The following is a 14,966-nucleotide window of genomic DNA, read 5'->3' on the forward strand; positions in this document are numbered from 1 at the left end:
GCCAAACAAGTTTTTTTAGTCTCAAAAATAGAAAATTATTTTTGAAAACAAAAAATAAGGGAAAAAAAAACAGTTACTAAACATATCCTTAATGTTCTTTTAAAAAAAAAAAAAGATTTGTATCTAAGTTTTTCCAAAACCATCTTTAATATTTGACATAATTGAGTAAAATTTATAGAGAATGCTAGCATATCATTCCTTATACTTATTTATCATTTTTTTTTTTTTTAGAAAAATGTTTTGGTACCATATATTTTACTATTAAATTTGGCATTCATAAAACAAATCCAGCGGTGAGTTTCAATTATCTCAATAGATAGCCTAATTATTGGAAAGAACTGAAGAGGCCAAGAATAGGAGAATTCTCTCGACCAGAACAGTACGGGATGTGGTGGGTGGTAGACAATGTGGGAAAAACATTGGGGCCACTTGAAGGAAGACATAAGACAAGGGTTGGGTTTTCACGTTCGGTGCGTAATGAGCAATGACATGTCAGGAAAAGGAATCCAAAAGGAGTAGGCCATTAGGGAATAGGGATGGCTGCCACTTTTGCACCACCGTTTGAAGTTGCCACCAAGTGCATATCTTATCACCTTTGTGTGACTCAAAGATATAGATATGTTTACCGATTCTTTGAAGTCAAACCATTTTGTAAAAGCATTTGATAGAGATTCACCCCACACCAAATTTGATTATTATGGGAACGTTATTTTGCATATAACACCCACTACAACTAAAGAATAAGAACGATTCTCAAATAAATTATTTGAAAAAAAAAATTAAGAATAAGAATAATATAATATACACTTTAAGAAAGCCTCAGATTGCAGTGATTCTATGGCCAGGCAGTGTTTTTTGAACCATCATTTGAGTATATTTCTATGACTAATTGCATGAGTGAGGCTACATCAAATTCTAGTGCAAATGCAGAACCGTCATTAGTTATAGTCAAGGGTTCCAATGAGAGCCTCCTAGTATTTCCTCAAAAGGGGGAAATTTTTTTTTGTTTTTAATTCCTAAACTTTTTACACGTTCTCCAATTAGCTTGCAAGAATACTTGGACATATCAAACATAAACCGAACAAAATTCTGTTCAGCATGACATACAGGGGTCTAAGAAAATTTAAAGATAAAACTAATAAAGAAAAGGCCACAGAATATAAATTCAATGATTAATTCCTAAAAGGATCTTTAACAAAAATGTTTTGGCAAGAACTCTACTGACAAATAATTTTTTTCTTTTTCAATTTTAAAACCGTTAATGAGAACAAATAAAAAATCTGTCACAGGTAAAATGATCCAGAAAATCCTTTAACATAAAGCTAATGACCACTATGAAGCGTAGAATAATAATTTACCTAAGACATGTTACAGCATATGGTTCCACCAATCAAAAGAACGAAGTATCAATATCCACCACCATAAATATACGTTAAGCTGGAATTTGGCAAATCTCTTGTGCAATACAGCAATACGGTAAACGTTTAAGTTCCAATTCAAGGATTCACAAGGATTTAAATAACATGTTGATAGTTTAAAATCCAACTCCAGTCTGATAAGTCTGTTCATACAATAGGCCTACAACTGCTAGGATTTGCCGATGAAGTTGAAAAACCTCACCCTCATCAAACTTTCAGGAATTACTACATCAGCTGCAATCATATCTCTTACCTGTCAAACAAATTTGAAATCAGGACTCAGATAGCAGCTATAAAAGATGCATGAGGAACACAAAGGAACAATAAAAGAAAAATGTCTGACATAAGAAAGTAACATGGTCCCAACAAGGAGAACAATAAAAAATAAATTAGTGCATAGGAGACCTGGATAAACTCTTGCTCCTGCTCCTGCTCCTGCTTGGGCTCCTGCTTGGACTGCGCTTCTTTGGGCTTTTACTCATACGTTTTGGACGCTGAAATGGAACTAACATTTAAGTTTTAAAATGCAATGGCAGGTCAAACTAAGTCCAATACCAAGAATCTAAGAGTGGACATTGATTCACAAAGGACACAAGTCTGTTGTAATAGCAGACAAGCTACAAAACAGATTTTATGATACTTCAGGGTCACAAGACTATGCTTTCAAACGAACAAATAAAATACATACCGAAGGCAATGGAGATCTGGACCTTGATCGTGATCTGCAAAAAGTTCCAGAAACAACCCATTTTAAAATCCACACGTTCCTTTTACCAAATTTGATCCAAGATCCTTGATGCCTCTTCCACGTCAGTGTTACCATATCCAATGTGGATACATGGAAAAGCCATAAATATTTAGCAATTCAACAGAGAAAAATTATCAGGCAAATTCATATAATTGTTGCCTATAAACATGACCTAAATTTATAAAGAGAAAACCTTAATGAAAGCATCACAATGTATTTTTAAGACACCAGTGGACAGGGAGGAGAATTTTTCCCTACTGTACCACAAAAATCCACAGAAGCCAGATAGTGCGCCTATTAGCTTGGCAAATGTTGGAGCAGAAGATGATAATGAAATTGTCCCTATTGCTCATTGATGGTGATATCCAAATCCCAATGGCACTTAGTTCACAGATATCCAGCTTTACTTTTGCAACCATGATCTCCTTTGTTCCCAATCTAGCACCCATGGACATTTGCAATGCTAAAAGCATTAGAACAGAGGCACCATCAAGGTTTCCAAAGTTGCCCATCTAAAAAACAGCATACCTCCACAACCAAAAGAGTTGCAGGCAACTGAACTATCCCATCAAGATCCTAATATCCAATCCCCACTTCGCTGCATGTATCCATATCTAAAAACACAAGAAAGGCAATTTTCACACAAACAAAGGAAAGAGAATATAAACTTTGACAATCCGGTACGTTTTCTCCATCACCCCTCCTTCGAAGGCACAAATAGTGAAGATATTGAAGGGAAAGTAACATTACAAAAGAAAGAATACAAATTCATGTTTGACAATGCCAAGAAAATATTTGAATCACTGATACCAACATTTCTGGCACCGAGCCATGTTAATCTGAAGAGTGCACAAGTATTTCTCTACCCCCTCTCCCCCAATCCTTTAAATTAAACCTTGAAAATCTTAAAGATAAATACACAGGGTTAGAATAATTTAATAGCATTTGCCATAGAGAGCATGCACATCAGCACATGCTTCCTATAGAATGACCATGTAACATACTTCAGAAATAATATTGGAGCCCAGGATTGTAAACTTGCGTGTATAAATTTCTAAAATTTAAAGGAACCGGGTGAACCAGATAACAGAGATTAGCCAAAGCAAATGCTAAGATGCACTTGAAGAGTCAACAAACTGCAACTCAATGACTTAATTGATAATTCTATAATCCCTTTTATATACTTCTCAAAAATCCCAAAGATTAGTCTCTGCAAACTAACTCAAATATTTCATACCAGGAGGAGTTCCCAAAAGCCCTAGATTGATCAATAAAGCAACCAACAAAATGACTGTTTCATGAATATCCTCCATCTTTCAAGGAAAAAAGAGACCTTACAGAATGAAGCACGATATAATTGTCAATAACAAAAATGACAATTCATAGAGAGAAAAAATTACATACCCAGACAAAGAACGCGGCTTTGAAGCAGAGCGAGAGCGAGAAGCAGACCTCGACCGTGATTTGACAGGTGAGCGGCGCGAAGGTTTGGTTTTTGGAGACTTGCTGCATTAAAATTACACAGTTGGCAAACAATGACTACAAAGCACACTAAGTTGTTTACAATTTTAAATAGCCAGTCAAACCTCAGGCTCCTGCCCCGACTACGACTACGACTACGACTGTAACTCCTGCCTCTTGAGTAAGATCGACCACGACTAGGGCTCCTAGAGGAATCCCTCCTTGAATCATATTCCCTAACCTGTAATCAAATGCAATAATGAATGAAGGAAATATGCAGTCTCAAATTGCAATACAGAAAGTACCCAAGTTTATACATACTCGAACATATGCCCGAGAAAATGCATTCCGAAACTCAGAATCATCAAGTTTTTTTAGCTGCAGAAGAGAAAAGTCAAACACATCGTCTACATTATAGTTAATGCTGATCAACTCAAGTTCAAGGATGGTCAATCACATAGCTCATCAGCAATCAAGGAGAGATTTGACTTACTGCATACTTCATGTCTTCATAGTTTGCATAATCCACAATCCCTGTTGTGCCTACGATAAAATCATAACAGAGATATTTAAATTTAAAACTAAGGATAAATCACACATTTCTTCTGAGCTCTTGGCTCAAATGCCTATCTTAAAAGTACAAACCCAAAACAACAATACAATCATAATCAGAATAAGGGCCAAACGAAATGCTTATATGAAGAAAAAAAATATATGGCAGAGACATAATATTCTTGAATATCCATCCCTCCCAGTAGCAGATCTAGTTATAATATAACAAGTACATGAAATGTAAGAAATATGGCACAGCTCCCAATGGACCTAGAATTTTCTAACTGTATATTTATTTCTACCAAATCCTTCATATATGATAAAAAGGCAAGATAATAGATTAATAGAAAACCAGGATCATCTCCAGTTCTTACACCTCCACATTATATGAAACTTCAAACGAAGGCCATCAAAGTTAATTGTATCTTACCATTACCATCACGGAAAACTTGGGAAAAACAAACATCCCCAGCTTGTCGCATGTGATCCTGATATGAGATGTTGTGAATTATTTAGAATGAATATCTTCAGAAATTTTAATTCCATGACACCCTTCCAGGGGTACACATACATGCCACAGAGTAAGGCATATAATCAGGAAAGGAAACCAATTGATCAACACCGATGCTCACCTTAAGGTCTTGCCATGAAGCAGAAGGAGGCAATCCACTAACAAGAACTACATGGTGGCACAATACAAAAATTCAGAAGACATAATATTTCCAATAAAAAAACAAAAGTACAGGTGTATTGAGTAAAATACACACCACGAAATTCAGAGCGCCTGGATACTCCACCACGTCCACTCCGACCACTGCTATAACTACTATAGCGATCTCTTGATGATGAATGTCCCCGGCCACCATGGGCAAGTTCCACCTATAAAGATATGAGAGTATATGAGATAAGCCAATGAACCATAGCTATAATATTCTCAAAGCAGACAGTATATGCACATTTAAGAGTGACTAACCCGTAGCCGATGCCCATCAAAATCGTAGCCATCACGGTTGCGAATGGCATCTTCAGCATCTTGAGGATCTTCAAACTGTGACAAACAAATCATAAAATCCACAATTAAAGGAAGAAAATATAGAAACAAAGAAACCAAAGCAATTTAAGAAGCTCTAAGCCCACCTCAACAAATGCATAACCCGGGGGCCTTGGCGGGACCTTCAGATCAATGTGAGCTATGCGTCCAAACTGCAAAAGTGAAATCTCATTAAATAACAAAGATCAAGCATTCCTACTAATCAATGCAATGCATACAAACTTAATCAAAGCCATTTGCAGCTCACATAAGTTAACAGATAAAAGCTAAACAGACACACACACACACACAGCATCCCGCAAAAAAACATCCATACCTCCTTAGAGAATAGGTTCTAAAATTCATGCATTACCAATAAACTCTCAAAACTACACCTATGCCTACGCTTAGTGTCATGTATTTTGTTCACAGCCAATCCCCAAGCCAAAAAAAGAGAGGAAAACTTAGTCATTTAATTATGGATAAATTCACTACGGATGACAGAGATTAGCATGCAAAGGTTACTTAGGGCTTTCCCTGTAAGGGACTTGCAACATTGGTACTAGGGTGCAACAAAAAATGCACAAGAGTTCCCCCAGGTGAGGGTAAAGAAGTTAATACAAGAGGCTAACATGTCAATTAAGGAGGTAAAAAGAATGTGTGACTTAGAATAGGATAAGAGTGTCGGAAAAAATACATATGGCTGACTTGACTAGACACCAAAGTTTCGAGATTTAGTTGTTATTGTAGTACCTATAAACTCTAGGGATTTTAAGTTCAGGTTTGTTCAACAAGACACTGATACACACATCACATTTACCTACCTATACACAATTCAACCCAATCAAAAAAAAAAAAAAAACTCAAAAAACACAATGCATATCATATTCAACCCAATAAAAAACAGCTACTATACAACAACAACAAAAACATCTAAAATTACCTTGTAAAACAAATCCTCCACTTCTCTTTCACGAATATCAGCTGGAAGATTACCCACATAGAGGGTTCGGCTCGCACGGCTACTCATCTTCCTAACCAAAAAAAAATCCATTGAAAATCATAAGCCCTAAGATCCCACCTAAACCAAACAAAATGCAATAGCAATATATAACAAAAAACGGCTCCGCTTGGTTCCTCAGTAAAATACATAGTTTAACAAACAGCTCAAAGAACGCAGTCATGCACAGCAAAATTTAGCGAAAACCGAAGCATCACGAAACGTAAATTTCAAAACTTTCCTGGCCTTTCTCGGGAACCAAACAAAGGGGGGGAATTGAGTGAAATTTAGGGTTTGAAAAAGGTGGATGAGAGCTTACCCTTTGTCAATTGGGAGATCGAGGTTGAAACGCAGAGGCGAAGGAGACGACTTTTGAAGATTAGGGTTTTGAATTCTTTTCTTTCTTTTTTTCTTTTTTTTGACTCTTTTGGAACAAGGAATGAATGGGAGAAGGCACAGGGTTTGGTTAAGTACATAAACTATGGTTAGGTCGAGATAATTTTGTGTGTGAATCAAGTGTACGCTTATATATATGCTGTATGCTTTTGATGTCATCACAACCTGTGGCTAGGATTATCCTGTCTTGACAGCTGGGCAAATTATGAGGTGGACCACAATAAGCATTCAATGATGCTGTTGTTGTTGTTAATCTTTTTTTTCTTCTTCTTTTTCTTTTTTTTTGAGCAAAGAGCGTTCAATCATTCTAGAACTAGACCGCTACAATTCTGTTGTTGTCTTGCGTGGTAAAATATGAGGGGCGGAGAAAAAAAATTTGGTCCTGTAATAATAGTAGACCGCTACAATCTGCCACATAAAATAATTATGACAAAGTGTATAACAATAACATTATTGAAAAGCATAGTTCCATGTGAGAGGTTTTTTCTTTGAGTTAGGGAATTTATAGTTTTAACAAAGAGTTGGATCAATATAACTATTAATTGTCCCTTAATTATTAAGTTATATTTTTAATTAAAATCTATTCTAGATTAAAATTACTAATTGGGTAATTCCAAGTTAATAACAAATTATGCAGGTCAATAAGGAACCTATTTTTTCATTGTGTTAAAATGTGTTGACCAGTTTTGACATAAACCCATTTACACTAATGACTAATCTGCAAAAAACAGTGTCATGTTTGAAGATCATGTCAAATATTGCCACCCCTAATGATGTGTGTTGAATAAAAGTATTATCCCTATAGAAAAAATAAAATAAAATAATTAAAAAAAATAGTATCAATTGGTGGCTTCTTGTTAGCTCTAGTAAAGTTCTTTGTTGTTGAATGAGGGACTAGGGTTTGAATCCTATCAATTTTATAAATTAAAAATATAGTATCAATTGGAACCATACAAAGATATTGTTACTCTAATCACAACTATGCACTAATCACAATATGGTAGATAAATCTTAAAATATAGTTCCTTAGTTGTTGTACTTAAAATTATCTAATTAAATTCAACAATGTGATTGCATTAATCAATAAACCACACGATCGAATTTAATATAATTGCCTATACGAAAAATTACGTTGCATAGATTAATACGACTCTGTTATTGAATTTGATTAAAAAACCCAAAATACAACACATAAAAAACTAGACTTTACTCCGCAAAAGATTATAATGTAATTTGATTTATTGTTGTTAATTTGGAATATAACAAAATTTTGGTTTTTGGTACACACACAAACAACATTAAAGTACATTTTTTCTAATTATTTTATTGGAAGGATGAATAGATGGAAAGCTTTATAGTGTACAGACACCGTATGAGACCCATATGTTTATGAGAGATATAATGCATATATTGATGCACAAAATACCTTTGCATGCATTGAATCCTCTAGCTTCCTTTTGTCTCCCTGTTGATTCTCTTCGCAGGCTACCAAAATATTTTACTCGTATATCCAGAATGGCTAGAAATTTTGATATTTGGATTCAAAATTAACTTCACCTGATCACCAACAACACAAGGTACCATAAAAGTACCATTTAGCAATACTCAATTTTTTGTAGTGAGTGTGAGTGTATTTATTACTCAAACTGCCCTTTAACAGGATATTCCAGATTCACCAAGAAAATCAGTGTCCAATACGCAGCTAGCAAAACAAATTGATCTTAGTCTCATTGCACATGCCAAAGAAGTGCATAACATTCCAGGAGAAGAAAAGCAGAATAACATAAAACAAGTTATGAATACAACATCTCCTCAGTCTTTATTCTCGAGATTAAGAAGATGATCAATTTCGGACTAATGATGATGTTTATCAACACCCTCTTCACCATCTTTGCCCTTTCGCGAAGCTGCTCGGAGCTGACGCTGCTCCTCCTTGTAGATCCGATTTCTTCTTCGGAACTGAAATATAGTTCCAGAAAGAACATAATAAGATTCAAATATAGACCATAAAAATCAAGACGACAGGTACTCCATGAATCAAGTTGCTATCCCATAGCAATATATATGCATTTCCTGTTAGCAAGTGAAGACCATTATTTCTTTTATCTAACAAACCATTAAACATTTACATAATATGAGATGCCATGATATGTGTACAAAATAAAACCGGCCCACAGATTCTTCTTTTCTTAATGATCAAGGTGGAGCTATAGTACTTTCTCCAATTTTTAAGACATTTGTAGTATTTACTTGCTGGAATCTTCAGAATAAAGCAAATATACCTTGTTAACCAGCGTTATATACTAGCATCATTACCTTTCTGAAAAAGGAGAGAGGACTTTCACATTCAGGCTAAGTAAAAATAACAGACAATATTAGTTTTGATGTTTAGTTAAGAAGTTCTTTCAGTGACTAAAGTAAGATATAGTGATTGTGATGGGGGGAGTTCGCAGATTTTTTATTGAGTCAAAATCCTTTCAATTAGTCTTAGAGGAAGGGGGTCGTTTTTTCTTGCTAAGGATTTTTGAGAGGGGCAAATTTTTTATGAGATCAGTCTTCTTAGGCAAGACTGCAGCACTTTGGTTGATGAATAGTATTGAAGAACTTGTGGTTGGGAAGAGCTCCAAACAGTTTTTTATTTTCAGAGTAAATCATAAGCCCTAAGATCCCACCTAAACCAAACAAAATGCAATAGCAATATATAACAAAAAACGGCTCCGCTTGGTTCCTCAGTAAAATACATAGTTTAACAAACAGCTCAAAGAACGCAGTCATGCACAGCAAAATTTAGCGAAAACCGAAGCATCACGAAACGTAAATTTCAAAACTTTCCTGGCCTTTCTCGGGAACCAAACAAAGGGGGGGAATTGAGTGAAATTTAGGGTTTGAAAAAGGTGGATGAGAGCTTACCCTTTGTCAATTGGGAGATCGAGGTTGAAACGCAGAGGCAAAGGAGACGACTTTTGAAGATTAGGGTTTTGAATTCTTTTCTTTCTTTTTTTCTTTTTTTTGACTCTTTTGGAACAAGGGATGAATGGGAGAAGGCACAGGGTTTGGTTAAGTACATAAACTATGGTTAGGTCGAGATAATTTTGTGTGTGAATCAAGTGTACGCTTATATATATGCTGTATGCTTTTGATGTCATCACAATCTGTGGCTAGGATTATCCTGTCTTGACAGCTGGGCAAATTATGAGGTGGACCACAATAAGCATTCAATGATGCTGTTGTTGTTGTTAATCTTTTTTTTCTTCTTCTTTTTCTTTTTTTTGAGCAAAGAGCGTTCAATCATTCTAGAACTAGACCGCTACAATTCTGTTGTTGTCTTGCGTGGTAAAATATGAGCGGCGGAGAAAAAAAATTTGGTCATGTAATAATAGTAGACCGCTACAATCTGCCACACAAAATAATTATGACAAAGTGTATAACAATAACATTATTGAAAAGCATAGTTCCATGTGAGAGGTTTTTTCTTTGAGTTAGGGAATTTATAGTTTTAACAAAGAGTTGGATCAATATAACTATTAATTGTCCCTTAATTATTAAGTTATATTTTTAATTAAAATCTATTCTAGATTAAAATTACTAATTGGGTAATTCCAAGTTAATAACAAATTATGCAGGTCAATAAGGAACCTATTTTTTCATTGTGTTAAAATGTGTTGACCCGTTTTGACATAAACCCATTTACACTAATGACTAATCTGCAAAAAACAGTGTCGTGTTTGAAGATCATGTCAAATATTGCAACCCCTAATGATGTGTGTTGAATAAAAGTATTATCCCTATAGAAAAAATAAAATTAAATAATTAAAAAAATAGTATCAATTGGTGGCTTCTTGTTAGCTCTAGTAAAGTTCTTTGTTGTTGAATGAGGGACTAGGGTTTGAATCCTATCAATTTTATAAATTAAAAATATAGTATCAATTGGAACCATACAAAGATATTGTTACTCTAATCACAACTATGCACTAATCACAATATGGTAGATAAATCTTAAAATATAGTTCCTTAGTTGTTGTACTTAAAATTATCTAATTAAATTCAACAATGTAATTGCATTAATCAATAAACCACATGATCAAATTTAATATAATTGTCTATACGAAAAATTACGTTGCATAGATTAATACGACTCTGTTATTGAATTTGATTGAAAAACCCAAAATACAACACATAAAACAATATACTTTACTCCGCAAAAGATTATAATGTAATTTGATTTATTGTTGTTAATTTGGAATATAACGAAATTTTGGTTTTTGGTACACACACAAACAACATTAAAGTACATTTTTTCTAATTATTTTATTGGAAGGATGAATAGATGGAAAGCTTTATGGTGTACATACACCGTATGAGACCCATATGTTTATGAGAGAGATAATGCATACATTGATACACAAAATACCTTTGCATGCATTGAATCCTCTAGCTTCCTTTTGTCTCCCTGTTGATTCTCTTCGCAGGCTACCAAAATATTTTACTCGTATATCCAGAATGGCTAGAAATTTTGATATTTGGATTCAAAATTTAACTTCACCTGATCACCAACAACACAAGGTACCATAAAAGTACCATTTAGCAATACTCAATTTTTTGTAGTGAGTGTGAGTGTATTTATTACTCAAACTGCCCTTTAACAGGATATTCCAGATTCACCAAGAAAATCAGTGTCCAATACGCAGCAAGCAAAACAAATTGATCTTAGTCTCATTGCACATGCCAAAGAAGTGCATAACATTCCAGGAGAAGAAAAGCAGAATAACATAAAACAAGTTATGAATACAACATCTCCTCAGCCTTTATTCTCGAGATTAAGAAGATGATCAATTTCGGACTAATGATGATGTTTATCAACACCCTCTTCACCATCTTTGCCCTTTCGTGAAGCTGCTCGGAGCTGACGCTGCTCCTCCTTGTAGATCCGATTTCTTCTTCGGAACTGAAATATAGTTCCAGAAAGAACATAATAAGATTCAAATATAGACCATAAAAATCAAGACGACAGGTACTCCATGAATCAAGTTGCTATCTCATTGCAATATACATGCATTTCCTGTTAGCAAGTGAAGACCATATTTTCTTTTATCTGACAAACCATTAAACATTTACATAATATGAGATGCCATGATATGTGTACAAAATAAAACCGGCCCACAGATTCTTCTTTTCTTAATGATCAAGGTGGAGCTATAGTAATTTCTCCAATTTTAAGACATTTGTGGTATGTACTTGCTGTAATCTTCAGAATAAAGCAAATATACCTTGTTAACCAGCGTTATATACTAGCATCATTCATCAAATCTCATAATATATTAGGCTTCTGAAGAAGCAAGAGAAAAGATAAAGAAGAAAGTAGAAACCTATCTATCACTTTTCACACTCAGTTCTTGCTTTTGCAACAACTTCCCTGAAGATACTCCTCCATTGAAATATAAATTTAACCTTCTATACTAACAGTCAAAACATATAATTTCCACATCCTAATCTTCGAACTTAACATGATTATGTTAGATGATATGGCAATATAAGGGGACCAAATATTTCGTGTCAACAGCAAAACCTTCATACAATGACACTTGGAGTATACTACATATATCCTAATAAGCTCATCCAATTGGCTAAAACTATTTGCATCATAAAACCCAGCATATAAGTGAAACAAAACCGTGCATTAAAAGTAAGATTATTTTTACAAACTCAGACACATTGGGATTTACAAGTTCTTGAAAAATAAACAGTTAAAGGAAGATCACAAACTGATTTCTGTATGGCTAAGGATAGCTCAAACTGACCCTCAGCAATATTGAACTCAGATTTCCAGGCGGAGTGATTGATGTAGGGCTATCTTGCACTTTTTTTATAGGTAATATATATTCGTTTTAAACCAAACAGGAAAAAAAAAAAAAAAAAAAAAAAAAAAAGGAAGCAGTGCAGTTTACCAGATATATTCCCAAACCACTCCTTACCCACCCCCCAAACAACCAACCCTTAGTCCCATTTTTTTTCTTTTGGGTTGGCTATAGATCCTCAAAAGGAATAGTTGGTCACCCACACATATTCTTCTCCGCCATTGTATTTTCTCCAAAGTCATACTCTTTGTTACTTCCTTAATTGACATGTACTTTTTTACTTCTATTAATGTTAATTTTGGTCTCCCTCTACCCTTTTCCATTCCCTCGACTTAAATCAACTCTCTATTTCGTACGGGTGCATTAATCCCTCTCCTTACACATAATTTAAGGTGTCACTCTGACAAGGCTGACCAAATTTATGAATATATATATATATATATATAAATACTAGAGGATGAGCCAATGAGCAACAATATTTGACAAAATAACAAAACATCAATCATGATGGCCCTCATATGTAAGGTTGTTTCATTGTTTGGAGAATAATAATTGCCGAGTACAGAAGAGCTACAGAGGGAGAGAAAAGGAGTAAATGGCACAAGATGGTTGGGTTGACAGAGTAATGTAACTTGTACATTCGTTGATAGTATGACCATTTATATATTCGTTAAATAAGATTTGAATCAGTGGCAGCATGACATAAGCATTGTTTTCTTTTTTGTTTCCCCTGATACATGTAAGATCAGTTTCTCTTGTTAGCATAGCCTTAGAAAAGTAAATCCTGATAATAATAATAATAATAATAATTCTGTTTATCTATACTCTCCTACATAAGGATAAGGAAGCCTAATAAAGGCTTTGAATAACTGCAAAACCTTTACTAGTGACTAGATAATCTACTGATAATGATTTCTGTGTTTATAGAAAAGAACAATAGTGGGCCCAGAACACAGGCAGCCAAACAAGGCTATGTTAAAACATACAAAATACAAACTTAAGCCAATGATTGATTGCAATTTCCAACCAGCTCTACTCTACTCTCCTTTACTCCCACTCCCTATCCCTCCATCCAATCATTAGGGCCTGTTGGATTGAGGGGGGAGGGAGGGGGATTGGAGGGGAGTAGAGTAGAGTTGGCTGAAAATAGGCTAATTTTGGGCCAACTCTACTCTACTCTACTACCCCTCAATCCAAACGGACTATTAGAGTTTTCAACTGACTAGCTATAGTATGTAAAATACATGGGCCCCAAACAATGTCATTGGTTCACAAAGAATAGGCTAAAGCAACACCAAGGTTCTCCAGGATATGCTTCTCAAACTTCAAGAAATTATGTTAAATACCACTGATTAAATACACAAACGAAAAAAAAAAAAAAAAAAGAAACAAGTTTCCCTCTTATTTTCAGAAAAGCCATTACCCCCTACAATTTGCACAAGTGCAAAAGAAAAATGCATTGAAGAAAAAATGCTTCAACAGAAATCTGAGCTAAAAATCACATTGAAACCACAATAAAAATGTAATCAACCAAATACCCAAATAAAATTTCGAGAGGAGACAAAAAAAAAAAAAAAAAAAAAAAAAGATCTTGCATCTGTTTCAGCAGCTATAAACCCCATACTATCACACCCAATACAGAATCTCAGTCAAAGCACTGTCTTTAAGGTTTACAACCAAATCGACCAAAAACAAAAGTGATTGGCACAAATATTAGGGAAACAAAGTCAGGGTCAAAACCCAATCCATCCAATTGATCTAAGGCTCTAGAGCTATATACAGTAAGACCCAATTATGGAATTAATAGTAGAAATGGAACAAGGAAGAGACATTGGATTTTGGAAAGGGGTGTACCTCTTTGGAGTGGTGGAGACATTCGAAATAGTCTTCACGGAGGAGAGTACAATCCTGGGCTCACGGCAGCGAGACATGCACTCGCTGAAGTCGATCCAGAAATCGTAGCATCGGCCTTTGTTCATTGAGATTCCCCAACCTGACGCCATTCTTTTTTTTCTCTCTCTGTGCTGCTCAGTCGTCGGTCTCAAAATGGATTTCAGATGGGCTCGAGGGTACCAGTAATGGGTAAAGCTCAACCTGGTAATTGTTGTGGGTAATTTTGTTTTTTTTGTTTTCATTTTTGTATATAATATTTTTAAGGAAAGTTTTAGATTTGGATTAAAAGAAATTAAGAATAATAATGAGGTTTTTCTTGAGACCAATAATAACAAAATTTTAGATTTAAATCCACTGGTATATATATAGTTACATTTTTTTTTAGAATAATATATATAGTTACATGGTTATTATAATTTACATTATTACATGTTAATGTATTTTAAAAAACAACAACAACAACAAGGCTATTTGTTTTTTTTTTTTTTTTCCTCAATAACGAACTATAATAGTATAATTTTCATTACATGTAATTTAAATGCATTTTTAAACAACAACAAAAAAGCTATTTTTTTTCCCAGTAACAAACTATTTGTTAGTATGAAATAACAAA

The 14,966-nt window shown here is 34.5% G+C and overlaps 2 protein-coding genes across 7 annotated transcripts; both read right to left on the bottom strand.

Annotated features, from left to right (window-relative positions):
- Positions 1-1,401: 1,401 nt before the first annotated feature.
- On the bottom strand, positions 1,402-9,644 carry LOC112024791 (serine/arginine-rich splicing factor SR34B). Of its 6 annotated transcripts, none has more exons than XR_010630440.1 (14): positions 6,529-6,661; positions 6,153-6,243; positions 5,317-5,382; positions 5,153-5,227; positions 4,947-5,058; positions 4,812-4,858; positions 4,610-4,667; positions 4,121-4,170; positions 3,949-4,005; positions 3,753-3,868; positions 3,571-3,672; positions 2,107-2,140; positions 1,824-1,923; positions 1,402-1,671 (listed from the first exon to the last, which is right to left on the bottom strand). XR_010630440.1 is itself a non-coding variant. In XM_065777473.1 (14 exons), exons 2-14 carry the CDS (start codon positions 6,237-6,239, stop codon positions 1,668-1,670), a joined length of 897 nt encoding a protein of 298 aa, XP_065633545.1. In that variant the 5' UTR covers positions 6,240-6,243; positions 9,516-9,644; the 3' UTR covers positions 1,402-1,667. The 6 variants fall into 6 exon arrangements, 5 of the variants coding, with proteins under 5 accessions (XP_065633545.1, XP_065633547.1, XP_023913198.1 ...); XM_065777473.1 differs by lacking the exon at positions 6,529-6,661 and adding an exon at positions 9,516-9,644 and having other exon boundaries at positions 1,824-1,912; XM_065777475.1 differs by lacking the exon at positions 6,529-6,661 and adding an exon at positions 9,516-9,577 and having other exon boundaries at positions 1,824-1,912; positions 6,153-6,239.
- A 1,654-nt stretch (positions 9,645-11,298) lies between these two features.
- Positions 11,299-14,610, bottom strand: LOC112006565 (NADH dehydrogenase [ubiquinone] iron-sulfur protein 5-B). Its single transcript, XM_024038847.2, is given in 3 exon segments — positions 11,299-11,550; positions 14,315-14,370; positions 14,373-14,610. Coding segments are annotated over 3 exon segments (384 nt in total). The 5' UTR covers positions 14,596-14,610; the 3' UTR covers positions 11,299-11,445.
- Positions 14,611-14,966: the final 356 nt, after the last annotated feature.

Source organism: Quercus suber, unplaced genomic scaffold (assembly GCF_002906115.3).
Source record: "Quercus suber isolate HL8 unplaced genomic scaffold, Cork oak 2.0 scaffold_156, whole genome shotgun sequence".
Lineage (NCBI taxonomy): Eukaryota > Viridiplantae > Streptophyta > Magnoliopsida > Fagales > Fagaceae > Quercus > Quercus suber.

Excerpts from the sequence above, each read along its gene's own strand:
- LOC112024791 (XM_065777473.1), bottom strand. The coding sequence starts at position 6,239 with ATGAGTAGCCGTGCGAGCCGAACCCTCTATGTGGGTAATCTTCCAGCT. Across the intron at positions 4,668-4,811 it reads CTTCATGGCAAGACCTTAAG|GATCACATGCGACAAGCTGG; the intron begins GTGAGCATCGGT and ends ATCTCATATCAG. Across the intron at positions 3,869-3,948 it reads TTTCTCGGGCATATGTTCGA|GTTAGGGAATATGATTCAAG; the intron begins GTATGTATAAAC and ends ATTTGATTACAG.